General features: G+C 43.7%; 1 protein-coding gene across 1 annotated transcript in view; it reads right to left on the bottom strand.

Moving 5' to 3' along the window:
- Nucleotides 1-6,632: 6,632 nt before the first annotated feature.
- The window catches only part of adgrb1a (adhesion G protein-coupled receptor B1a), a gene marked incomplete at its 5' end in the record, with an annotated part of 84,815 nt that continues 64,655 nt past the window's right edge, over nucleotides 6,633-26,792 (bottom strand). The window contains 12 exons of the mRNA XM_083762177.1: nucleotides 6,633-6,886; nucleotides 7,141-7,293; nucleotides 7,496-7,531; nucleotides 8,609-9,261; nucleotides 12,403-12,442; nucleotides 12,680-12,775; nucleotides 12,997-13,168; nucleotides 15,839-15,937; nucleotides 20,418-20,503; nucleotides 21,589-21,655; nucleotides 22,032-22,101; nucleotides 22,660-22,810. Coding sequence (XP_083618303.1) covers nucleotides 6,692-6,886; nucleotides 7,141-7,293; nucleotides 7,496-7,531; nucleotides 8,609-9,261; nucleotides 12,403-12,442; nucleotides 12,680-12,775; nucleotides 12,997-13,168; nucleotides 15,839-15,937; nucleotides 20,418-20,503; nucleotides 21,589-21,655; nucleotides 22,032-22,101; nucleotides 22,660-22,810 — 1,818 coding nt within the window. The 3' untranslated portion in view covers nucleotides 6,633-6,691. The remainder of the gene's footprint in view (nucleotides 6,887-7,140; nucleotides 7,294-7,495; nucleotides 7,532-8,608; nucleotides 9,262-12,402; nucleotides 12,443-12,679; nucleotides 12,776-12,996; nucleotides 13,169-15,838; nucleotides 15,938-20,417; nucleotides 20,504-21,588; nucleotides 21,656-22,031; nucleotides 22,102-22,659; nucleotides 22,811-26,792) is intronic.

The following is a 26,792-nucleotide window of genomic DNA, read 5'->3' as shown; positions in this document are numbered from 1 at the left end:
GCAGCGCGACATTTGACCGTGCACATTTTATCCATTCACTTCACATTTCTAAATGAGGTCTATTGTGAATAAACTGATGAATAAATTATAGCAAAAATAGGCATAATGAGGGTAATTCTACGTATGTAGGAGCTTCATGTTGATATGAAGTAATGCACTCAATTTATGCTGGACCGGTATTGCTCCTGCATGCTGAACTCTCTGCATCTCTGCCGATGATGTGTTCTTGAAATATGGTAATAACAGCAATGACATTAATTTGCCAGAGTATTTACTATCGGTTAAATCTTTAATAGCAGACTCGGACCGTCTTGCTGTCCAGATTGGTTTTCCGTCCGATCCATAAATAATCCTTAGGCCATTACAAGCACACTTCCTATACTTCTAATCTCTCCCTGGTCCCCAAATGCCAGTGCAATAAGTGCACACAAACACGCACAAAGCACATGTATTATGCATGCACGCATGCACACAGTTCAAACACATGCATATACTCACACACAACACATACTCATCTCTATGCACCCGCAAAGACAAAAACAAGTCCACTGGCAGCCATGTCACATGCATAATTTTTGTGCAGTTTCTATATAATTCAGTTCAAGACATTGAGATTGTGTGCGCTGAGGAAAGATACAGTACATATGTAACGGCCAAATGAGTGGTATTGTCCAAATATATTTGTGTGACCATGGGGTGGCGCTGTTGGCTTTATAAGCGTCTGGTTCACTGGAACTGGTAGGGAGATTGACCCGGAAGGGCAATGGTTTTCGACCGCAGGTATGTTATGCTGTTCAAACACTGGTGGGGGGGGGCGAATGTTTGTCTGTCTGAAATATCATTCATTGTTTGTTCTAATTATGGTCTGTTTATGAAATTACGCAGATGCTGTACTGCACGGTGAAGCAATAAATCTTTAAACTCATGAGGAGCTGCCTGTGTTGCATCCTTGGAGCACTCATACACAGCGAACAGTACATCAATAACAACAGCGCGTCGGCCAGGTCTAACCACGGGATCAACCCCCTCAGTAGCTCCGTATAAGACGGATGCTCCTTTAATATTAGTCGAAAACCTGTGCACCAGTTGGACCTTCGTTTGTATCCGGCGAGAGCTTGGCTGCGTATGGGACGTGCAGAAGCGACGCGAGAGGACGAAGAGGGGAGCTGCTGTTGTTGCCGTTGGTGTTTTGAAAGAGGATTCCACTGTCGCTGTGTTTTCTCCTGCGGGGGGACACTTTGGCGCTCCGTCCATGGTGGTTGCGGGGGGCTGCGACGCTAGTCCGGGGCTGGGCTGTGAGCTGGAGTGGTGAAGCACTGGAGCTGTATTGGATCACTGGACTCTTCGCACGGGGAGGTATGTTGCTTGCGTGTAAATCCATGGTCGCTGAACAGGAGGATTGACAATTGGCTTTTATTGTTGCGTGTTTAGGGTTTACTTTATTTGCACTGCCACGGACCCTGCAAAGTCACGAACTGTTGTTTGACTCTGACTTTTTAACATGGAGACGCACAGAGCGGCGTCGAGCGTTACCATGGCGACGGGTGTACGTTCCGCTGCTAGCGGTGACAGGGTAGAAAAGCATACAGAGAAACGGGTGGTTGAAAGTGACTGGTCAAAAACGATTGCAGATACATGTGACAGGTTGCAAACGGGACGAAAGGCCAAGCTTAACATGGCAGCCAACATAAGAGATGCAATTCATGGTTTCATGGTAAATAATGAGAATATAAAGGTACAAAATGCTCTTACAGAGCTGAGTCAAGTGTGTGATGAAGCTAAATACATGCATGAAAATCTGTTGGGTGTTATATCACTGGATGAAAAGGAAAAACATGAAACTTGGTTTAAAGCAAAAATGTTGTTCAACAATGAGTGCATTTCAGGGGCAAAACTGTGGGTTTCAAAAAATGGTGTTGATGATGACGGTAATGATGTACATGATATTGACGTTACAAATGAAAGAAATGCATATGAAATTCATGATAGTACAACTGAAGGTGGTGGTCATTTAATCGATGATGGTATTTGTCCTGATGACAGTGTTTCTAACATTGTGAGTAGATGCTGCTCAAAGGGGAGTGGCAAAAGTGGCAGATCATGTACGGATTCTGCAAGGATTATAGCAGAGGCAGATAGAGCTGCTCTGGTGGTCCGTGCAGCAATCCTAAAAGAAAAACATGCCTTAGAGGAGGAGGAACAAAGGCTAAAGAGGAAAAGAGAGCAACTCGACTTAGATGCGCAATTAGCGGAAAATACTGCAAGGTTAAGTGTATTGCACGCTGCCTCCGACATTAAAAGCTCATCTCATGCACCTTCAAATGCTATGAATTCATATTTGAAAAGGGAAACGAGGAAAAGTGAAATGGTCAAGGCACTAAATCCTATGGCAAAACTATATCAGCCTGGAAATGCTGTGCAACAAAACAAACTAACACACCAGTCAATACCAACAAACAGACCACCAAAGAAACATAGCAAATATACAACTCATCATTCAAACAGCATTCGCAATGAACATCAGGAAAGCAATCTTGGAGCAAAACGGCATGTACAAAATCAATCCACAATTGTAAATGAGGAAAGGCAATCAATAAATCAAAATCAATCTGCAAACCTACTTACCATCATGGATAGGCAAAATGAAATAACTGCTGCTCTGGTGCATCAACAACATTCAGGATCTCTACCGCCAAGAGTTATTCCCACATTTGAAGGTGACCCCCTCCAATACCGGGCATTCATTAAGGCATTTGAGCAAGGGGTGGAGGAAAAGGCAACAGAGGTTGATGCTTTATATTATTTGGAACAGTTTACAAAGGGACAGCCACATGAACTGGTGCGTAGCTGTCAGCATATGGCTCCGGAGCATGGCTATGCAGTAGCAAAGGGTCTTCTGAAGGAACATTTTGGGAACGAGTACAAGATAGCAACCGCTTATATGCAAAGGGCTTTACAATGGCAAACGATACAGTCGGAGGACGTGGAGGCACTCCAAGCCTACTCCTTGTACTTGCGTGGCTGCTGCAATGTAATGGAGGAGTTGCAGTGCATGCAGGAATTGGACATGCCTGTTCACATGAGAGCCATAATAGCAAAATTGCCATATAGTATGAGGGTGCAATGGAGGACTACGGCTCATGGCATCATGGAAAACACCCAGGAAAGAGCTCACTTTTGGGATCTTGTTAAATTTGTAGAGAGACATGTCAGTATCCTTTCTGACCCTCTGTTTGGCGACATAAAGGATCTACCATCAGGTGTGATAGGCACAAACAGAGTGAAGGGAAATATTGTCGCCACCACCACCATAACATCTATGGACTTGCCTGACAGAGGAGGAGCTGACAAAGAGCCGACATCAATAACCTCAGATGCATTGACTGTCAAGGGGGATGTATGCTCATGCTGTGCTGACAGTCACTCACTGGAAAGGTGCAAGCAGTTTAATGAAAAGACGCACCCAGAGAAAATACAGTTATTGAGAGAAAAGGGAATTTGTTTTGCCTGTTTATGTGTTGGCCATGTAAGCCGTTTTTGTGAACAGCGTTTGATATGCAAGGTTTGTGGTCGAACGCACCCCACCTTGCTTCACATCAGAAGGCAACCATCGGCTACAGAACAGTTAGAGGAACCAGTCGATCAACCAACTTCACAGCAAACATGTGGATATACAGGGGCCGGGGTCTGCCCAACAAGGTTGCAGTGGCGGGGCAAAGGAACCAGGTTTTGAAGAAAAGGCTCAACAAAGCTTGCAACAGGGGTTAAATGCCACTGTTAGAGTGGACTCCCTAAAGGAGAGGGCAGGAAAAGAAGGGGGGGGAGCTCGAGAAGGATGAGGATTGGGCTCAAACGGTGTCGGATATCTCAGTGGACTTTAATGACCAGGATGTTAGGAAGCAGGCTGGAAAGCAAAGGCACACAAGAAAAAATCCATGACATATGTTGGCCCTTCTTTATTTTGTTTTGTTATTTGTTTTGAATTGTTATGTCTACCCGCCTTAACAATTAGGGGCCGGTGTGTAACGGCCAAATGAGTGGTATTGTCCAAATATATTTGTGTGACCATGGGGTGGCGCTGTTGGCTTTATAAGCGTCTGGTTCACTGGAACTGGTAGGGAGATTGACCCGGAAGGGCAATGGTTTTCGACCGCAGGTATGTTATGCTGTTCAAACACTGGTGGGGGGGGGCGAATGTTTGTCTGTCTGAAATATCATTCATTGTTTGTTCTAATTATGGTCTGTTTATGAAATTACGCAGATGCTGTACTGCACGGTGAAGCAATAAATCTTTAAACTCATGAGGAGCTGCCTGTGTTGCATCCTTGGAGCACTCATACACAGCGAACAGTACATCAATAACAACAGCGCGTCGGCCAGGTCTAACCACGGGATCAACCCCCTCAGTAGCTCCGTATAAGACGGATGCTCCTTTAATAACATATATGTAAATAATATTAGACTAGTGACAGTTTTATTATATAGATATACTTTTTTTATTAGAAATATGACACATTCATTTTGTGCTCTGAAAACTGTACATTAACAAAGAGGTGACCCCAGTGAAATAAAAAGCGGGGTGGGGGTGGAGGGGCTTGGAACTGGGGCTGAACATGTGCATGTTTTTTTGTATTTTTTTTGGGGGCGGGGGGGGGGGGGGGGGGTCAGTTGACCTCAGGAGGTTCAGACAAGTACAGATCCGAGGGGTTGACAATTTTGGTGATATCAAAAACACGCACACACACACACACACACACACACACACGCACGCACCCCCCCCCCCCCCCCACACACACACACACACACACAGTTACATTGCGATACAGAACACTCGTATACTCCAGTACCCTGAAAGGATGGGGGGCGGGGGGGTCCAAGGGGGTTCAATCCGAATAACCATATTCATATTTATAATGATATTATGATAACAATTATCCCCAAGCACGGTAAGAAAGATATTTATAGGCTAAAATCCATTCTGTAGAACTCTGTTGGAAAGAATAATTATGCTGTACAACAGGACTCCAACGAAGCCTTGTGCTTTCTGTGTGCAACCATCACCGCACTGGCTACTACAGTCCCCACCTCTGTGATGTCTTACAGGATATATATTCATCATATCATATATATATATATTTATATATATACTAGATCTATAGATCTGTTCATTTACTCCGCTCGTATTCCCTTTTTGAACATACCGTAATTATTTTACACACACACACACGCGCACGCGCACACACACACACACACACACACACACACACACACACTCACACACACACAAGAAGACATTAGTACCTTGTTCTTCCTTAATGTTTAACCACTTAAACCCCAGTATCCGTATTGTGGGTTAAAGTTTGCGCTGACAATAACAGATGGACAAGCTGTGAGCTTGTCGATCTGAAAGCTTTCCCCACAACACGGATGAAACATAAAACAGAAAATACACTGACTAGTATAGAGCCCGGAGGGACTCCGGTCAACCATATGGGGTTTAAGTGGTTTAAGCTTCAAATATTCCCTTCAGGTTCAATGTACCAAGCCTGCTTGTACATCAAGCGACCGATCCCCTCAAACAGCTTTATAGTCATCAACGTGGCTCTTTCTTCACTCGCCGAGGGAGTCACAGAGTCGCGGCCCCGTTATCTTTCGGTGTTGTCATTGACGGCGTCTGCCAATGAGAGCGCGCACCGACCCGTCGGCCTGCACTTGTTGTCACAGCGGTGTCCATCTGCCGTCGGGAAGGCAGACGACCAGCTGTGTTGGCTGAGTTAGAGGTCTGTTTGTGTTGCACCCCGCTGCTCGTCATGCAAGGTGGGCGTGCCCCTGCGTGGGTAGGAGAGATGGTGGCGATACAGTGGGCAGAGGCCGAGTGGCGGCCGGTGGACATGGAGGGGCACGTGGGTACAGTTTGGCAGTCTGCCTCCTCGTTTACCCGGATAATTGGGGGCTTGTATGCTATAGGTTCCATTCCTTTAGGTTGGTATATAATTGCCGGCTTTCCCTCGTCCAGTGCCACCCCCACACACCAACCCACTCACCAATGTACCATCCACCCGGAGAGGGAGAGAGAGGAACAGTGATGCCATAATACAACAGTGGGAGAAAAAAAAACATAAAAAAGAGACATAATCATGATAATCACATTATGACCATTTAATACAATGGGTAAACATTGCATGATTACCTTTATGGTGTTTACATGGCCATGATGTGTGATGATACACATACCCATAGCTCAATCTGTTTCAGAGCAAGTCAATTTTTTGCCATCAAGTATGCTGATTAGAAATCCAGGACCATATGTTTAATATTATAAGGAGAACCAGCATTCAGTTACTTGGACATAGTGTATTTGTAGGCAAAACTCCAGGTCCAGCTTCAAACGAAACGAAACAATATATATATATACGTATATATATATATATATATAAAAAAAATCACGGCGCAAACATCTTAGACCTTCTGTCTTATCTGTTGATGCCTGCTCATCACTCCTTCTCTCTCACACTCCTTCTCCTTCCCTCTTGATCCCCTTTCTGAATGGGTTTAGTCCAGCCTCATGTGGAGATACAGAGCGGGGCGGTGAGGTGGGGCGTGTGCGGCGTGTTTATCTGAGATCATGGGGTTTACAGAATGTCGGGTGGGTTCTGAGGGTGGAGGAGGTTGGGAGGCCTGCTGGCGTCTCTCACACCTCCGTCTGCAGGTCCATGATCTCCTGGCCCACCAGAGGGATGGTGGCACTGACCTTCTCCCACTCCACAGTCTGCATCTCCAGGGGCGAGGCCGCTACGGTCTCCAGGTCCTTGCGTACCCAGGATGGGGGGGAATGGTTCTTCCTGATGCCCTCCCAGGCTCTCTTGCTGGGGGTCTGCTGCTTGTCCTGAGAGGACGAGAGACAATTGGGGGCAGGATGGAGGGAATGATGATGGGCTGTTAGTCGTGTTTTCTTTTCTTTTCCTTTTAGGCAGACAGAAAAAAACATGCAATCTCCTCTATGGCAGCACTTCAAAATCAAACAGGCAATCACTTTGTGATACACTAAGAGGAACAATGGAGAGAGTGTATGAGGGTGTGAGAGAGAGAGAAGTAGAGAAAAAGCGAGAAGAGATGAGATAGTGGAGTCCTTGGGCTTACACTCATGTTTGTCTTGTCACTGCTGGCAGAGGACACACTCCATCTCTTGGCCTTGCCGTCCACTGGTGGAGAGTCTCCAGTGTCTCCAGTGTGAATCTTTCTGTTCAGGTCCTGGAACATGTCCTGGTGGCGTTTCCGGGTGTGCATTATCTTCTGCGTGGTAACAACACAGATCACGTTGAGGCATTAAGCGTGTTTCGATCTCACAATCCAGTACCCTGCACAGCTCATTCCCAATGCTCAGTCACAGTCTTAAACAGTGAGAATTGAGTGATTATGCAGTTCTCTAGAGACGCAATTTCCCCCAACAAATAATTTTATATAATCCACGCTAAATAAAACAGACTAAATTTACCTCAAAGTCGAGCTCGGCGTAGCGTGATTTTCGTCTCTGGAGGGACATAAAAGAGGGAGAATAAAGACGTATTGTTACATCGCCTGCCTCGTGAGTAGACAGAATGCTTGAGCGCTTCATGTTTCATTCTGCAGCTCCAGATCAGCTAAAAGGGGGAGGGGACTCGGGGTAGAGAGGTGAGACAGGGGAAAGTGAGGCTTGGCGAGCATGCAGCTAACAGCTTGCGACGAGTAACCTTTGAGCCCTCTCTGTCACCGAGCGACATACTGTAGGAAAACCTAACCTTCAGGTAGCTCAGTTGCTGTGGCAGCTGCCGCCTCGCACTGCATTGTGGGAGTATGTTTGGCCCTGAGGTCAGAGAGATACCAGCGGGCTGATGTCTGTGAGCATTGAGCAGTGTGTCTGAGCTGTGGCTGCATTGAGCACTGAGCAGTGTACAGTATATATATATCCATGAAGGAGATTCATCTGCCCAGCTGAACTGGAATTACTGTATATTGTGGAAATTGGATTTAATTATCATTCGAAAGAAGGATAATGTTTTTCTCTCTCTCTAAAAAAGAAACGATCCATTTCCACTTTTTGCGGAAATGGAAAGAATCTACATTTTACTGAAAGCTTTTGTTAAAAGGTAAAAGATATATTCTGACAATAATCATTGCTATATAGAGTGTGTGTTCAGTAACAGGGGTATCCCCATCTCTCCAGCTTTTTAGTAAACATAAAATAAACGCCCAGGTGGGACACCAATTTCACCAAATCAGGAGAGAGGACACATGCATTAGCTTCAGTATAGTGCATCTACAGTATATTGTATCGCAGTTTTCTGTAAATATACCTATTGTTCCTGCAATTGATGAGGATTTGTATTGTAATACATGTCTTCATGATGCATTGAATACATAGGACCAGAATGGATTTTTTGTGTTTTAGCATTGCTTTCGTAAGTTCGCAACTTGTTAATAAAGTATTTAATCAATCAATCATTGTTGTATAATTCCAATTTTGTATGCTCATGTTTTACATTTCATCACGTCCAATTTCTATTTGGCATCCTGAGTTCTCTCTCCTGATTGCATGAAAACGTATCTAACACCTCGGTCTCCATCGTACCTCCAGGGAGCTCATGGAGAGCGTGGAGACCGTCTCGCTCTTGGACATCATGCCAGAGTTCCCGGAGTCGCCTCCGTCGCCCGTGCTGCAGGTCATCTGGGTGTCTCTGGACAGGTGCTGCTGGTTGTGCATCGGCGAGTCCCTGTCGGAGCACGACACGCTGACCTGGTCAGAAGGCAGGCTCTTCAGCCCGAAGCCGGGCACGGGTTCGCCGTTGACGGGGTTGGCCAGGTGGATGAGCCTGGTCTGGGGCAGCTGCTCGATGCTGATGTTATACTTGGCCGCCGGGTCCTCTTTGCCCTTGGTGGGCTTCAGAGTGCCTGTGTTGTTGTTGTTGGGCAGAAGGATGTAGCCCGTCCCATCGGGGCCGGCGCCCTCCCCGGGTGCCCGCGTCAGCTCTCCGTCCAGCTGCTTGAAGAGCTCGCCATCACAGATGTAGATGGACTTGGCACCCGGCAGCTCGGTGCTGATGCCCTTGGCGGCGCCCTTCTCCCTTCGCAGGGTCAGGGTGTGGCTGCTGTAGTCATTCACATTCTGAAGGTGCACCTTGGCCATGCTAGCTGGCATGGTGTTGAAGTTGGAGCCCTTCTGGAGGGTGTGGGTCCCAGCGGAGGCCTTCTCCTCCCCCGGGACAGAGGATCGCTTCAGGGTACCTGTGGGAAGACAGAGTGTTAAACTCTATTATACTTAGCGCTCGGGTGCTGTGTGAAAAAGCAGGGGGGCAACGGGGTGGCATATTTCATTAACATAAGGGCAAGATTATTTTTTTTTGTTATCAAATGTTTTTTATTTTAAGACAAAAATCACAATAATACACGTTAACAACATGAATGACTTAAAGAAAACAAAACACATATAAAACAACACATAACAGCAAAAGCAAGGAACACAAAAACAAACAATCCCACCCACCCCTCCCCCCCCCCCCGAGACCGAAGATGCCACAAAATGTCATTACTCCTACTACTGTGCAATGGAGACAAAAAATAAATAAATAATGATAATAATAATAATGATTAAACCATGCCCTTAACCAAATCTGCAATACCAGACCAAATCTACCAAACCAATGTTTTCCTCTTTTGCACCATGCAATCTTGCTGTAGACATTTCTAGATAAATGATGTCTAGAAAGGTCAAAGCCCATTGGCGAAATGACAATGTATGAGGCGGTTTCCAGTGCGAAGCAACCATCTTCTTTGCGGCCGTTGCGCCAGCAAAGAAGACACGAATACGGGTGTTATTTAATGGCAACTGGGATACATCATTTAATAAGAATAGAGATGGGGAGGGTGTGATGTTAACTTGTAGAATAGTCGAAATGTTAGTAGCAACCAAATTCCAAAATATGAGGACACTCGGACACTCCCACACCATATGAAAGAATGTACCTATGGCGTTTGACGTGCAGAAAGTGCAGTTGTGATTATTTAAAATCCGCATAGCACACAATCTACGGGGGGTTAAGTATGTCCTATGAACAAAATTTAGATGAATTTGTTGATGATCAGGATTCCTAGAAGACAGGACAACATTAGACCACACTGTATCCCAGCTCCAATCTGGATCTAGATTTGGTATGTTATTCCTCCATACAGTATCGACAAGCAAGGTCCCATAACTAGATTCTAATAAATAATCATACAATACGGAAACAAAACCTCTTGACCTAACATCACAGATAAGTCTATGCAAAGGGTGCATTGCAAGGGGGGTCTGCCATGGCACCCCATATGTCCTCATGGCAGTTCTCAATTGTAAATAGAAAAAAAAAGACCATTAACATCAAATAAATCACCCAAAGTATGAATCCCCTTGGAACTCCATCTGGGAAAACGAATAGGACGATTGTCCAAAAGCAAACCATCATTGTTGAACACTGGGGAAAACTAATTCCATTTCAAATCAATCTTGCGCAATTTTTCAGCCGCTCTCCACACTGTTACTAACTGAGAAATGATTGGCCCAAAGCGAACTTTGCATTGATTATTCGTTATGTTTGAATAGATCAGATCTCTCAATTCAACAGGATGAACCAAACTCTCCTCAAGCTCTCGCCAACAAACCTTTATAGTTGAGTCGAAATATCTTAAAAGGGGGCGAAGAGTGAAAGCCCAATAATATAATTTGAAGTTAGGCAACGAGAGACCGCCATCAGCTCTGGCCCGCTGTAACAAGGAAAGTTTGAGACGTGGGCGTTTCCTATTCCACACAAATTTAGATATAGCAGAATGAATCTTAGTCCAATACTGTGCTGGCGGTGGCAGTGGGAGCATAGAACTCACAAAATTAACCCTAGGGAGGACATTCATCTTTATGATTGATACTCGAGCTCAAAGAGAGTTGGGCAATGACGACCATCTGTCTAAATCAAGAAAATTTTTGTTCAAAGTGTCACTATAATTGTTTTTAACAGTAGCTTGAAGAGACGGGAACACATCTATGCCAAGATATTTAAATTATGGATTATGGGAGGCAGAACAACAGATCTCATCTCCTCATTTAGCGGCAAAAGGGCTGACTTTGTCCAATTGATTTTGTAGCCTGAGATGGCACTGAACTGATAAAAAATCTTAAGAATGTGTGTAATTGACTGTGGAGCATTCTCAATAAACAGCAGGATGTCGTCGAATTGTAGATAGAAAGTCATTACATTTACCTACATTATGAACGACCTCAGAGGTGTAGAGCTCATTATAAAAATCACGAAACACAGCGTTGACCTCTTTAGGTTCTGAGGGCAAGATTTCTATGGTCTATACAGGTTGGGGCGGCACCTGTCAGTGGGGAGTGTTGGGCGGAGGGAATAGGACGAAGGCCCTATAGGTCCTCCCAGTGGGGTCACCTCACTGGCAGGTGAGTAGGTAGGATACTGACAGCAGTGTGTATGGGGAGTAATTCATTGGAATAATGACTACATTCAGGAGAAAAATGAGGCGGGAAAAATGATTGGCTACTCTAAATTAAAAACTGTACTTTGTTGACCAGAGCATACCAGAGCTCTGGTTAACAAAACACAAGGCTTGTTTTTGCCAATGCAGCTTGTAGAATGGCTATTTTCACTGAATATTCGACCCAGAATGGGGACTCTGGGGTTTAAGTGGTTAAGTCCACAAGGCTATTTCACGGACACTGTGCCAGCCAACTGTCAGTACTGTGACCCCATTTTGCACCAGAAGCGCTGTTGGCTCATAGAGCACATATCACACACGCTGTCCAGGCTGGTGAACAGCATCAGACAACAGTGGAGCCACGCCACAAAACAATCATCCGACTGCTCGCCGCCCACTCAGCACAGAAAGAGAAAAACATCAAATCATTTAGTCCCTGTTCTTTTCCATCTCATCTCCAGTCTGCGTGTCAACAGCATTTCTGCTACAGATGCTTCTCTTGATATCCTCCTGTCTCAAGAGATAATCAGCTCCTTGCTCCCCAACGGAAATCAGACGAGAGGCTCTATCTGATGCCGCACTGTCGGGAGGGACTTAATTATACGCCCGCCGCCACGTAGAAGAGACTCAGACAGCCCTATTTATCTGCATATAGCCGCATGGCACACATGCGGCCCACTCCCAACAGACGGGGCTAAATTGTGTTATTCAGCTGTAATGCACTGTGTGTCTCGTCACAATAAATGCCCTCCTTCGTGCGCTGATTGTAAGACACGCATCAATAATTGTGCGAGGACACATCTCACATCTGTTCTGCAGAGGAGTTTGAAGTACGGAGACGTGAGAGTCTTCAAAGAGGACACACACACACTACACACACATGTACAAGTGCTTAAGTCTTACCCGATCTGCAAGCCATATCCACGTCTTTCTCAAAGTCAGTCTGTAGATGAAATAATATATTAATTAGAAATAATACATGTATTAGAAATGTAAAAGAAATGCAACATTTAATGCCAATACAAAATCTTGGGAGACAAAAAAACCCCAAAAACAAAAGGCCATTTCAAACGCGCCCGTGAAAATAAGCTTGACCCTCAACTTCTCTCATAGAAAATTAACTATTAGGCACGTCAGTCGCTCCCTGTCCGAAAAGTCCTTTATTCCTAATATTTCCTACCATAAGTTGAGCATGGCCATTTTGGAAAGATCCTCCCGAGTCTCCGTTAGCATCCTCCTGCCTGTCCACCACGCGGCACTTGACAGCCTCCTGCACCTGCAACCGGAATGCCAAAACACATCAGCTCATGACCCCAGCACCGCCGGCAGTAGTACCAAACAAGTCGTTTTCCTCCCTCGTCAATCTCCTCTCCATCAACCACCAAAACCCACATACACAGTAAAACATCAAACAACATCCAATCCAACGTGCCGGATAACAAGGGCGATAAAACATGAAATATATATGTCAGGGGCGGCGAGGGGAGCTCAGGTTACCTCTCTGCGCAGGATGCAGTGCACCATGACGATGACAAAGCCCTCCAGTGAGTCGAAGACAGCGAAGAGGATCTGGAAGAGCGCGGAGCGCCGGTCGGTGATGGCCAGGACGGCGGACATCCAGGTGAGGGCCAGCAGGGGCAGAACGACACAGGAGCTCCACAGGGACGCCCTGCCGGGGTGTGGGGTAAGCAGGATGAAAGTCAAAGAGAGTATGTTTCAACATTCAGCCAGGATACAGAGAGCAAGACAGATGAAACAACCTCTCTACATTGTGAATGACCAGTCGTTTTGTGTAATTAGTTTACTTCCATGTATACAATAGGCAGCATATCGTTGCTGTCAGGCAGAAACCTTGAATCTCCATATTTGATCTTTTACGTTTTCATTTTGTTTTGTTAATGCCATATTGTACACTTTGTTGTATGACATTGGCACACAAACGTAGTGAAACTAGCAGATGTGCTATTTTCGAAAAACTAAAGTTTATCAAGGTTTTAGTCTTTAATGCCATGCTCGGGTCAAAATTGTCTGGAAAGTATTAGCTCAGAGCTTGAGACTAAATAATAACAAAATTGTAACTTTTTTTCTTTTTCTTTTTACCATTTCTTGAAAAATAAAAATGAAAGGTTTCTGCCCAACAGTAAAACGACTGTGGTCTCATAGGCTATAGCCCAACAGCCACGATATGCACTACGCAGTGCAGCTATGTACAGTAGGCTTCCATATAAGGCTATTTATTTACCTCAAATTCAATGCCACAGCAGTATCACAGCAGTGCTACAAAATGCCTAAAAAACGCCTGAAACTAGACTCACGACCATTCCACTACAAAGTTAGAAGTTAAGTCTACAACTCTACACGCATGCATGAAATACAATGGCTCAATTTGAAAGGGCAAACTCTCAAACTACTGTACGCTAACATCACCAAACAGAAACATACATCCATAATGGCTTGAAATATATGTCCATAATTCACATATATGACATGCATGTATGTTTAAGATGGCAAAGTCAAACCATAATGGAACGAGTGCCACAGGAGAGAAGAGGGAGAGCAGGGGGTGAGTGGTGAGGAGAAACAAAGTAAAATGAAGCAAAACTAAAAACAAAACAACAACAAAGGCAGAGATAAACAGAAGAGAGGATACATGTAGAAGGACAGAGAGATTATCCCCTGGTCCAAATATCCCATTCCGCAATATAGGTTTCATTGTTTGCTTTAAAGTGTAGTCTATTAAATAATAAAATAAAAGTACAGACACCGATCTGGATGATAGATAATTGAACTTTTGTTCAGATGTTAAAAAAGGACATTTCTGCTGCATTCACTTTTGGGCTGGAAATTATGCTGGAGCTTCTACTGCTATGGTCTGCTATGTATGCACTCCTCGGAAATGTCATCATCAAAATGTTAACCACTCTAGGTCCGCTAAACACATGCACGCACGCACGCACACACACACACACACACACATACACACACACGCACACGCACGCACGCGCGCACATTCACACACTAAGTGATACAACCCGACAAGTGAATTACCCAGAGAGCATGTGGATTCTTCCTCTGTGTGAACGCTGTGCAGATTGCAGTGTAACTGTATCCATGTCCCGAGGACATCACAAAGCTCACTGCCACTGACTGTTACTCTTCTAGCATTCTAGCATTATCGTCAGTTATACAGTAGCTGCAATCCAGGAATTTGTTTTAAGAACAAAACGTTATTTCAAGGTTCAACCAGTCACCCATTTGTGAGTAGAGCACTGCAAGTGGGCCCCAAAATAAATTAATGAAAGAATACATTTATTTTTCCTTTAAAACCATGAACATTTTGTTTTCATTGTGATCCAGCGGGCCCTGGACCACCAGTGGTATTGAGGGGGTTCCAGGTGGTCCCCAGCTAAATGATGTATAGACTTGGAAACCAAATGGACCCTTATACATGTAGATACATACATGTATACCTGATTTAACTCAGTCCATTTGGTTTCATTTCATGCTCTCAAGAGCTACATTTTTATTAAACATTACTTAATTTACAAGTCTACACAATTAAGAGATTTTATATTTTGATCAACTTTTGCCTGTTATCAGTCCTATGGTACCACATCAATACAGCATGGGATTGTGGACAAAATATTATCAAACGAGAACAAAATATTCCAAGTCTAGGTTCCGAGAGGCTAAATCTCATCAAATGGTGGTCCGTGAATCAAATGCCGAATAAATAATGGGTCTTGATATGAAAAGGGTTGAAATCTACTGCAATATACTATAACTAGCACATTTGTAGTGGTTGGAGACTTGGAGGTGGTCTCCCTACTCTTCCACTGAGAATTTTAGACCCTGGTGCCGGTTAGCACCAGTGTGAGAAGCTCATACACGCAATATTCCGGTAGATATTTCAGCTCCTGTGCGGGAGCCCTGGGTTCGAATACTGGGTGTTACAATTAGGTATCTCTCTCCATCGGGAGAGGACATAAAACCTACGGATGGAAGCTTTAACAGCACAAATGTTCTCATTTACCACGCAAGACACACACACACAGTCTGCCTGTGTACTGCATACAAACACATGCACACACATAATTTCAATCTCAGCAGCATATGTTTTCTTATCCTCTTATAATTCTGAGACCCTCAGAGGGGGGAGGGGAGGGGGGACAAGGGAGAGGAAGGAATGGCAGGAGAGGCTAAAGGAAAGAAAAAAACTGAGTGAGGAAGGAAGGAAAGAAGAAGGTAGGAAGGAAGGAAAGGAAGCAGAGGAAGGAAGGTGAGAAGAACAGATCAGAGAGGTAAGGCAGAGTTAAGGTAAATAATTAGCGGGACTAACATGGCGTTACTGGTAGCTGTGGTGGAAACGTCAGCCGACGAGATAACTCCGCACTTGGCACATTTGAGCGTCATATTGTACAGGGGCACTGTCATCTGACTGCAAAGTCAAATTAACACGCTGTAACATACACAAACAAGATACAAATGCACCGGCACACACACAAGCTCGCACAGATGCGCAATACAGTACGCACACACGCAAACAATGAGTAACAGCGCTCTCTCTCACTATCTCTCTCTCTCTCTCTCGCTCAGGGCTCGGGTAGGGAGGAAGGGAGGGGGAGGGGGCCGCATATGACTGTACTGTATTGCATGAGTTATACTTGGTTGCACATCGCACAGAAAACAATCTACAAGCTCATGCTGTCCTGTGACACGCTGTGAGCTTGTACTGTAGATTGGGCTGTTGTGTACAGCGGTGTGCAAGAAAGTATAAATCAGACGTATGCCTGCACGTCTGTGGATGTTCGTGCATGTCTGAAGGGGGTGTGTGTGTGTGTGTGTGTGTTTGTGGGGGGGGGGGGGGGGGGGGGGGGGGGGTTGGGTGAGTCAAGACACAGCAATATTGGTTACTATGTCACCTTATGTTTAACTCCCATCCCAAATGAGTATTTTTTATTTGATTTATTTTTTGCAAGCACTGGGGCTGCATGTCACCAAAATACTGTGACACATTTTCACAGACACCAATTCTCTTCCTCGCCTGCTCAATCTGCTCTGGTATGCAACAAAGACGTAATCTGAATAATGCCCAATTTGAACTGCCTAATGCATCTGTTGAACTTTGATATTCCGATGGTTTGTTTGTTCTAGAACACAGCATGCTGTAAATGCCGGTGATACGTTTCACCCCTGGTTATTTCCGTCTACGCACCGCTAACCTGACTGATTACTTGACATGAGCATTAATGAGCTATAACACTAAGGCTTACCAAACAACATTGACACAATTATAGCTTCCACACACACGCACGCACACTCATACACACAACTGCACAAAATGGCTCCGAGCAGTCAATTACAGTACGTCCCCGTACATTATATCATAGTTAAGCAATTAAAATGGACTGTTTCCGTGTTCACTGAAGGGTGCATCCTCCATACAGGCACAGCTTCCTTCCTCCTGTGTGCTTTGTGTTTTCCAGAGAACACTACAATACTGTTGTGTGTTTTGCTCTTGCTTCCTTGGGAGACTTCCTTGCTTCAGTCCTTCCAAGAATCCAATGCATCATGGGCTCCAACTACAGCTGCTTTGTTTCTGCACCATCACAGTGGGGTGTAATATATATATATATATATATACCACTGAAAAAATCCAAAAGAAATGGGGCAACAGCAAACTGGGATATGCGTTACAAAATGGCCTCCTTCTAAACAACAATTAATGTCGAATCGATTCTGTAGCCCCTGGATGCCAGGATTAAAAATCACGCAATAGCAGGAATTCAATTTCACGTAAAAGGGCAATACGACGACAAAATGTGTGCCGTAGGCAGTGATATTAAAAAGCCATCAGTATTTTCTTGAAGTACAACACCATTTTCCCACCATTTTCACACCATCGAGAGGCAAGGGGGGGGGACAAAATAGTTACATTAAACAGAAAAATGTATAAAAGAAAAATAGACACAACACAAGATTGTGTTGATCTGGTTCGATCCTGGCTACCAAATATACAAAACCGTGCATTGCACAGCAGTTGGCAATACCACAGCACGCTGGACTGAATTATGCCTCAATGTCCGTTTCAATTTTCCTAGTCAATTACACTCTAATTTCAGGGGTTAAAAAAGGGGGCCGTCAGCACCCTCTCTCACAGGTGTGAGTGGTCCCGTCCCCAGTACAGATGTTGCCATGTGCTTAATTAGAGATGCTGCACACATTAATTAGGTTTATTAAACATGTTGCATTTGAATTTGCCCGGCGGGGGTGGGGTGTGCGCCATTGCTCCTGTCACTGTTCTCCATCCACCAGAGAGAGAGAGAGAGAGAGAGAGAGAGAGAGAGAGAGAGAGAGAGAGAGAGAGAGAGAGAGACAGAGCAGACAGACAGCTAGAAACAGAGGAGAGAATATGATAGAGAGAGAGAGAGAGAGAGAGAGAGAGAGAGAGAGAGAGAGAGAGATAGAGAGAGAGAGAGAGAGAGAGAGAGACAGACAGAGAGAGAGAGAGAGAGAGATACAAAGAGAGACAGAGCAGACAGACAGCTAGAAACAGAGGAGAGAATATGATAGAGAGAGAGAGAGAGAGAGAGAGAGGGAGACAGAGACAGAGACAGAGAGAGAGAGAGAGAGAGAGAGAGAGAACAGAGAGAGAGAGAGAGAGAGAGAGAGATACAAAGAGAGACAGAGCAGACAGACAGCTAGAAACAGAGGAGAGAATATGATAGAGAGACAGAGAGAGAGAGAGAGAGAGAGAACCACATTGCTGTGGCTGTGGGCCCTCACGACACTACAGATCCATCTGTTATCCGAGTAAGGCTGGGAGAGATGCTCTGAGATCACGGTCAGATCATGGTCAGTGACTCCAGAGATACATCACCTACTGCCAACAACAGCCCTCACTGCCAAACAACTTACCCAAATCAGCAGACAATACACACTACTAGGAGTGCTACAGTTAACAAACTAATTTAATTATTAAAATGCATTGATTTGAATAAATGTTTTACTTTACTTTTCCAAAATCACGAAAATAGCAGATCTACAAGCTTGAATGAGCTTGAATTGTGAGCTTGAACACCACTGTACAACAACGTATCAAATATAGCACTTAGGCCTACATACGTAAGTGGATTTTTTTTACGTAGATTCGTTGACTTACAAAAATACAATACAAAAACAATGATTATTCAATTAATCAAAAAGATAAAGATAGAACACAATTGCTAACAAAATAATCAATATAGTTGCAGCCCTAATACACACACATATCAACGCACACTGACAAACTTTCACGCAAACATTCGAACACACATGCGCTCAAAAGGATAGGCATTAATAAATGTTGTTAAATAGAGTTAAACTACTCTACACTACATTCTACTGTATCTACACTATTCAGCTATGATTAGAGATGACAGAAACATGTACAGCAGATCAACTCTAAAAGCTGACCAGTCATCAGAAAATGCTATAATTGTGTTTGAATAGTGTATATTCAACTAACAGGGGTTAGGCCAAATTGCAAGTTACAGAGCAAGGTAAATGGCAAGGAAGTACTAGTAAGCCAATCAGGTGCTTGCTAGAGGAGCAGATTCAGCAGGTTTGGTGATGGGCAGGGCTGGAAGCCATACATTAAGAGGAAGGTGGGATGGGCAGGTATTCTTTTTTTACCCAATCACTGGCGACATGGGAGGGGGCCTCTGTGACTGAGGCATTCCTGATTGGAGAGCCCTGAGTGAGAGAGAGGGGATTTCGGTGCAAACTCAAACTTGATGTTTCAGACAGCAAAAAAGGGAAAAAGGAAAGGAAAAGAAGAAACGTTGAACACAGTTGAACAGAGAGACAATTGAAGGAAAACATTGTTCACAGAGAGAGAGAGAGAGAGAGAGAGAGAGAACATAACATTTGGATGTACTGACAATGCTAATGGAGACGGAGCAGCCTGCAGGCAAAGGGGAGCAGGGTCCTACCGTCCTTGTGTTCTATTGTTGTTTTTGTTGTGTGGTTTGTGTGGCGAGTCGCGAGAGGGAATCTGCTGCGCTGCTGACCGCTACTGCCATAAACGCCAGCATCCAGCAACAGAAGTTCTAAGTAACTTCTCAAATACTACACAAACTGGCCATTGCAAGCATCTGCGAGGCCTACTTTATAATTCAGCGGAATCAGATTGACATTGAGAGAAAAAAAAGGCCACGGTACTGGCACTGTGACTGGTGACATGAATAAATCATAATGAGCCTCCTGAGTGCTTTTCTGCCCTGCTTCCCTTTGCGGGGAAAACAACCAAACAGGATCAAAAGACAGGGATGGATTTATAGATGTTTACATCAATAGCAAAGACCTGCAAACAAAGAGCAGCTGGAGGAATGTGCAAAAGCATCACGTACAGTATGACACTAAAGGAAAGCATCACGTACAGTATGACACTAAAGGAAAGCGATGGGATGAGCAGTCATCTTGCTTGTTCTGAGCGAGACCCATAACCAGAAAATCATATTCGTCAAATCTTTCTTTCTCCCATTTTATTTATTTATTTACTGCTACTGTATGATGTGACCACCCAGCAATCATTGATAATTATAAGACACATTTTGTTTCCTAAAACTTTCTCTTATCTGAAGTATCTTTTTACGCAGCCACATTTCCAATTCCATTCCAGAACGTTTCTCTTATCTCATTATGTCATTTTATTAAGTCACATTTACTATTCCTAACTGGTCCCCTCTTTATCTTCAGTTCTTTATCTCTGCTGGTTCTTAACAATGAACATTTCATCTAGAACCAATTTCCAATCTCTGGTTCCCTAACTGACAATATTTAGCCAATCATAGCACTGCTCCCACCCCCCAACTTGCTTAACCCTCCTGACTGGTTATAGGTCAATAAGTGAGATGAATGTGTGTCATAATTCATACCCCGCCCTCTCCTTCAGTTTCATATCAGTAATGCCGTCTTTGGACACCAGTTTGTTAAAAACGAGAATCCCAATAACCATGTTGACCTGCCAAAAGAGAAGAGAAGACACACGATTAAAACAACAGCATAACAACCATTTCTTTTGTGTTTTTCTTACAGAAAGAGAAGCACATAAAGCACTACTCTAAGTCTATGACGACAGGTGCAGCTAAAATGATAACCATCGCATGCACGCACAAATGAGTCACGCAAATGATGCATGCAAAATATTTTTGGTAGAGGCCCGACCGCTTTGGAGCTACTATTCAAGATGTCAATGAAAGAAACATCAGGCAGTCAGCGGAGTCAGGGATAGGAAAACGATGGCATCAAATGTGTGATGCATTGCTCTAATGCACGGACTACTTATGGAATATATGGAGTAAATGTGCCGTGAAGTTCATGCATAAACCATAAGCGCTAAGAACTTGAAGTTACAGCAGTATGTTACATTTTCACTTGTTAGGTACTTATAATATAGCCTCCATAAAAGTTAACCACATGAACCCTAGCCTCCGTTTTCTGGGCATGTCATAATAGAGGACAATAGCAGAGCTACAAGCTCACAACGTGTCGCAAGCCTGTAGTGCGGCTATTTTCGGCAAGGAGGAATAAGGGAGGGATGGGGCCAGGAATCGACATAATGGGGGGCACTAGTAAACTAAGTATATATGGTTTAAGTGGTTAATGCTGTATACTGTATGAAACCTAATGTATAATATCGTATAAACCCTAGCCACAATGTCACGCTGCTAACATGCATAAAGAACCGTGTGACCCGGATGATTTGATTTCTTTCTGCGTCCATGGATGCATCATTCCAAGAAGGGTATTTACCCAGTTTACAAAATGAGGTGGCAAGAGCATTAGAGCAAGCCTTTCTTGGCTAATTTCAGAGAATGACCCCTGAATGTCATGGATGGAAAAATGGATTATCGAGAAAATATATAAAAAGAAAAAAAAAAGAATACACTGGTAAAATGAGAGCTAATTGCTTCTGCTATAGACTCAGGATTGGGCTTAGCACAGAGACTTCAGAAGCAAGCGTGCTTTTTGGTTTGCTTGTTTTCTTTGAAAGATTTTGGGGATAAAAGGCTTCTGTTGGGACACGGAGCCAGAGAGAGGAAGTACCAGGACGACAGCAGCGGCAGGTCCCACAAACGCATAGAGAAGACCTCCTTCCAGAGACAGCCAGCAGCTGAGAGAGGAGGAGGAGGAAGAGTGAGACAGGGATCCCAGAGAATAAGGGGAGCAAAGAGAGGAGATGAAGTGTTGGGTGAAGAGACGAGGGTTGGGGGGATTGTAAAGAAGACAGAAGGTGATGGAAGTAAAGAAATGAAATGAAAGAATGGTAAAAGATAGATGAGATGAGATGCATTGGGGTGAAAGACAGAATGAGGAGACGAAGAAAAAGGTTTTAATTACAGCCATGCCACACGTGCAGTATACAATAACCTTACCTTAGCAATTTGGGAAGACAAAGCATACTACATTGCAGATCTATCGAGACATACTGTATTGGAAGTACTGCAGATGGTAATGAGTCTAAGGCTGTAGAAGGCAGTTGCACTCACTAGTTGGGCGTTCCGTATCCCTTAGCCTTAGTGAAGCCCACTGAAATTGCCACCACCAGGGCAGGTAGTCCTAGGAATGAATAATAAAAGGTATATTGGTCATTGCTCGACTGTAAAAAGTGAAGAAAAACAATGACAGATTTTACATACAGCGCAGAGAGAGAGAGAGAGAGATAGCATTGAAGTCAGGCAGAAAACCTGTATATCCATATTTTATACTTTGTTGTATGAAAGTAACGGAAATAGCGTTTGTGGTTTATAACAACAATGTCCAAAATAGGGACGGCAGGTTCAAAGTGGTGAAGTCTGTGAAATATAAAACTAAACCATACCATACTTTAAACCCTACTGTATATACATTTTGACCCAGGTCCCCCAGGGGTCTGTATACTTGGCACCCACCTTACAAGTACTTGTAAATCGGCTACTACTGTCGAATGTTCGCCTATTATGACATGCCCAGAACAGGGATGCTATGGTTCATGTGGTTAACAAGAGCTTGTGACTGATAACTGATAATTACATTGGATCCGTTGGAACAACATTTTCTTTTTGACATTTTCCTGGAATGACCCGGTTTCGACCCGACGTAGAGCAAATGAAAGCAAAATAAAAAGTGTATGCCCACCCCAGCCGAGGCACAGGAAGCGCTTGCGTATGATGCGGTTCCTGAGGCGGCCTGTCACCGCCATGTAGGACTGCCAGGCCTCCGTCAGGACCCAGCAGAAGGACGACAGGAAGAAGAAATGAAGAAATGCAGCGACCAGCGTACATAACACCTGGAAACACACACACACACACACACACACACACACACACAAATATAGCATGTTAGTGCTCGGAAATATATAATAAACGATATGCTTATATAACCAACTAGAACTGCACTCTGTCGAGTGCATACTTGCTTGTTGCACACTAGTAGGCCATAAATGGCCAACTAGTGTGCAAGCAGAGCGCGCAAGTACTTTCGACCACTGTAAACTGTCAAATCTCAGTATCTCTGTGAAGGAACGTTTGAAATGTCTAATTATTAGGTGTAACTATTTGCTACCTACCTACTTTATGCATATAAACACCTAGTATTATTAACCCATTTAGGCCTAAGGCCGATTCTAAAAACGCCTCTAAATCCTGACCTAAGGTTTCTGAAAAACTTCAAATATTTATATAGCAGCATCAAAAGTTTTACATTTTTGAATACTGTACATACTGTACAGAACCCAAATATGGGTTCCCGGCCTGAGGGGGTAAGATACCAATAGGGGTTCCCGCCCAGAATGGGTATGGTTCAAGTTTCTATCTATATAAGAAATAGTTTTATCGATTTAGATATATTCTGGATCCCTTTTTAGTTTTTTAAAGAAAAATAAATCATTGATATGTGATGGAAAAAAAGGTATATAAACTGAATTAAAATATGTTATACAGTATAATTATTCTATTATTTATTCTAAATTGTCAATTGTTTTAAATGTATTTCATCTTGGAATATAGTGATATTAATACTAAATCATGATCAGAGTAATAGGTGTCTCTAACTTCAATTTCTGTAATAATACTTTCACATTTGTTAAAATATACATGATCTAAAAACCGTCCCAGCCAACCCGCCACTTTTGATGCGTATGCAAATAAAATAGCAAATTGTGCCTGATTTGCTGGGACCAGGGTCCATGGTGTGTATTATATATGTATGACTAGCTCTCAATGATGACGTAAGACATATGGTCATGTATGTAATCTGGTCCCAGCAAATCAGGCACAGATATATTACATACATGACCATATATCTTACGTCATCATTGAGAGCTAGTCATACATATACATATATATGTAATTTGTAAGTTGATTAGCGGTATACTGTGGTTACTTTGCGCAAAAACCCGTCCCAACCAACCCGCCACTTTTGATGCGTGTGCAAATAAAACAGCAAAATTGTGCCTGATTTGCTGGGACCAGATTACATACATGACCATGTCTTACATCATCATTGAAAGCTAGTCATACATATACACACCATGTACTCTGGTCCCAGCAAATCAGGCACAATTTGCTATTTTATTTTACAAATTACATATATATGTGTATGACTAGCTCTCAATGATGACGTAAAACATATGGTCAATTATGTAATCTGGTCCCAGCAAATCAGGCACAATTTTGCTGTTTTATTTGCATACGCATCAAAAGTGGCGGGTTGGCTGGGACGGTGCATATGGACCGGGAGAAAATATTACTTGCGCGCTCTGCTTTTATGCCCATATATGGAGATTTCTGTATCTGTCTCTCTGTGTCCCTCTATCCCTATTTGGAGTTCTGTGTCAGGAATGCCCGAATATGTGACAGTGATGTGAAGTCAGAACAGGCCAGCTCCACATCCTGGTCAACCGTGGGGGTGTGGAACGTGTGTGTCGATTTTGACACACGGTTGGGGCAAACGGTGGGGCAAACGGTTGTCGAGTTACGTGGATTACACGCACACACAGACTTGGTGCATTTATAGATAGATATCAACGAATCGACATGAAAAAGTCAAAAAGAAAAATGCTAAATCTGATTAACCCCTTAGCCTTGGCTTGAATTATACTTCATTGTACAATGGTGGCGTACAGAAAGAGCAAAAAATCGCCCAACAGAAGTTCACACAGAGAGCCTCTACACATGAATGTCTCCAAATTGTTCAGCCGTTTGGCGTAACAACGAACCAGCCAATCACAGAGCAACTGTCCCTCAGGCTATGGCGTAACGATTAATAAGCCTATTGCAGGCCACAACAGCCCAAGGGATGTAGTCTAGCCTAATAACCAAACTTTTGTCATCATTTTCAGAGCTCTTCAGGGCAAGGATTTCACTCATATTTTCCCCTAAAAATAGATCAGTGTTTTCACTCACATTAGACCCTGAAAACAAATATGTGCAAATTACGCAATTGCGTGCGTGTGCATGCCTGTGTGCGTGGGAGGGCGAGAGAGAGACAGACAGAGGGAGCAAGCACTATTTGCAGGCACTTGGAACACACTTGTTTCTGGCCAAAGAATGTCGCAATTGATACGACGGACATTCTTTTATTCATACTGGTGGTTATAGCACCTATCGTGACTTTTGTAACATCACTGATTGATGAAGTGATGCCAAGCGTCGCCGCTTCCTTTATCCGTTGTTTCAAATGATACTCTCAAGCAGCGGCGGAGCCAGGACACCTTTGTGGGGAAGGCCTGGAAATGTCATGGTAGGCCCGGGGGTGGTCAGGCAGTGCAAAGCCTGCACATGCCACAAATGATGTGCGATTGAAAGACATTTGGAGAGTTGAATAACTTCTTGAAATAATTAACCTGAAATATTAGTCTACATATTTATTTATGTTAACTTTTTTTTACACTTTTAGCTTAGATTCGGTCCTTTGTCACCCTACTTTGATACGACTTATATTGCAAGATCAATCAACATAACAGGCAACAAGACAAAACAACAATAAGAGGCTAATAAAGGTTTAAACACCTGATAATGTCATTGTATTTCAAATAGTGTCTAGTTCTGAAAAGTATCAAGTTCAAGCGACCAGTCAAGCTGATCTCATTCTCAGGCGATTTCTGTATTAGTTTGCAGAGAAAAGTCCCTCCACACAGCAGGATGTTAGAGAATGGTTAGTGCGGCTGGTTTGGAAAGATGTTTGCTGGACAGCTGTACAGTAGCGGCTACTCGATTATTGCGGGGAGTTCATTCTGATCTAGGCTATTCTCTTTTTGATGTTATCGATTCGAGTTTCAGCGATCACAATCCCATACAAATCACATGGATGGATCATTTAAAAGTTATTTCATGCCAGAATTGTCAGATCCATGGAATTATGAAGCAGCAACGGGTGCCTCTTCTTTCTCCCCCAATGGGGGACTGTGGGTGCAGAGCTGTTTTTTTCCCAGCAGCGGTATTGGTGTGTTGTTTTAGGACCTTGTTGTTGTGCTGTTTATAGTGTGTGGCTCCTTTTCCACTGGGGTTGAACCGGTTCCTTCTTTTTGTCCGTCTAATATTGAACCAGTTCAGAGTGTTTCCACTGAAAATGAATTGGTTCAGAACCCGTAAATTTGGTTCTGAACTGGAACCAAAACATGGCCACCGGTTCCGTGAAAGCACCAAGGTTCAGAAAAATCTAGAACGGAAACCAGTTCTAGAATCAAAGTTATTTTGGTGGAAAACAGGGGGGCAGTCAGCCAGATATTTCGTGAAGCCTCATTTGAAATCGGTAGTTCATATAATGGCCTGTTGTGGCGCTGGACTGGACCCAAAAAGCCCCATAGCTCCATAGAGGCCCATGTATTTTGGCCCAACTTCACCTAGACTGTATTACCTTAATAAACATGGTCATGAATACTTTCTTCTTCCAGTCACTAGTTTAAAGTCTCATTTCTAATCATAGTCATAATAATATTCTTTTTGGAAAATTATGGTCCCATTAATTAAAAAAATGACCATAAAGAAAAAAAAACATCGCGTATGTTCTGAGGGGCGTGGCTACCGTTACAGTCTATGATCGGGATTCCCCTCCCACTCGAGTCAAAATAAAAACCAACGGAGAAGAAGGGGGGAAGTCCCGCCTCGTTGTCTGGGCAGCCAATGGCCAGCTGGTCCAAAACGGAGCCAGCCAATGGCCAGCTGGTCCAAAACGGATCTAGAAAGATGGCGACTTACAACCATATTATTACAGGCTTCATTTTACGTTCATGTTAGACCCGTGGAACGCTTTGTCCATATTTTTTACAG

Source organism: Protomyctophum parallelum (assembly GCF_964188405.1).
Source record: "Protomyctophum parallelum genome assembly, chromosome: 3".
In the NCBI taxonomy this organism is placed as follows: Eukaryota; Metazoa; Chordata; class Actinopteri; order Myctophiformes; family Myctophidae; genus Protomyctophum; species Protomyctophum parallelum.
The sequence above is the reverse complement of the archived record's forward strand: the minus strand, read 5'-3'. Positions and strand labels throughout refer to the sequence as shown.